Source organism: Acanthisitta chloris, unplaced genomic scaffold (assembly GCF_000695815.1).
Source record: "Acanthisitta chloris isolate BGI_N310 unplaced genomic scaffold, ASM69581v1 scaffold28119, whole genome shotgun sequence".
Taxonomy (NCBI): domain Eukaryota; kingdom Metazoa; phylum Chordata; class Aves; order Passeriformes; family Acanthisittidae; genus Acanthisitta; species Acanthisitta chloris.
The window spans coordinates 780-1,723 of NW_008690194.1; the positions used below are offsets into that span (position 1 = coordinate 780).

The 944-nt window shown below is 60.6% G+C and overlaps 1 protein-coding gene across 1 annotated transcript in view; it reads left to right on the top strand.

Moving 5' to 3' along the window:
* Positions 1-944, top strand: part of LOC103808922 (ribosome-binding protein 1-like) — a gene marked incomplete at its 5' end in the record, with an annotated part of 2,289 nt that overhangs the window by 539 nt on the left and 806 nt on the right. Inside the window, one exon of the mRNA XM_009081730.1 lies at positions 447-931. Within this exon, the coding sequence (XP_009079978.1) occupies positions 447-931 (485 nt within the window). The remainder of the gene's footprint in view (positions 1-446; positions 932-944) is intronic.

The window sequence follows — 944 nt, forward strand, 5'->3', positions numbered from 1 at the left end:
TCTGGTGTCCCATATCTGCACACAGTTCTGGTGTCCTCAACGTGAGAAGGACATGGAACTGTTGGAGCAAGTCCAGAGGAGGCCATGAAGTTGATAAGAGGATTGGAGTGTCTCCCCTAGGGGAGAGTTGGGGCTGTTCAGCCTGGAGAGGGGAAGGTTGTGTGGAGACCTCACAGGATCTGAAGAGGCTCCAGGGAAGCTGCAGAGCGACTTGGTTAGGAACTGCTGGGACAGGACAAGGAGGAATGGGAAGAAATTGAAAGGGGGAATTTTAGATTAGACCTTAGGAATAAGTTTTTCCCTGTGAGGGTGGTGAGACCCTGGCAGAGGTTGCCCAGGGAGGCTGTGGCTGCCCCACCCCTGGCAGTGTTCACAGCCAGGTTGGATGAAGCCTTGAGCATCCTGCTCTGGTGGGAGGTGTCCCATGCCCAGCTGCTGTTTTCCAGGTGCCTGCATCGACAACACCATCCTGAGCCGGCGGGGAGTGGAGAGCTTTGCCCGCCTGCCCTCGCTGGAGGCCTCTCAGGGGCAGATGGTGGGAGCTCTGGCCCTGCTGCCCTCCCAAACCTCCTCCCTGCTCCAGCGCAGCCCTGCACACCTCACCGCGCTGCTGGACCAGCACATCCGACAGCTGCGAGACATGGGGGGGCCTGGGGAGACCCCCGAGGCACAGGGAACCCCGGGGGAGACCCCTGGGGACACCCCCAAGGCACAGGGAACCCATGGGGAGACTCTCGAGGCACAGAAAACTCCTAGGGAGACTCTTGAGGCACAGAGCACTCCTGGGGAGACCCCCAGGGCACAGAGCACCCCTGAGGTGACTCCCAAGGCTCAGGGAACCCCTGAAAAGACTTCCCAGGCACAGAAGACCCCTGGGAAGACCCCCGAGGCACAGAGTACCCATAGCTCCAGGGCACAGGGAACCGCTGAGGTGACTACCACAG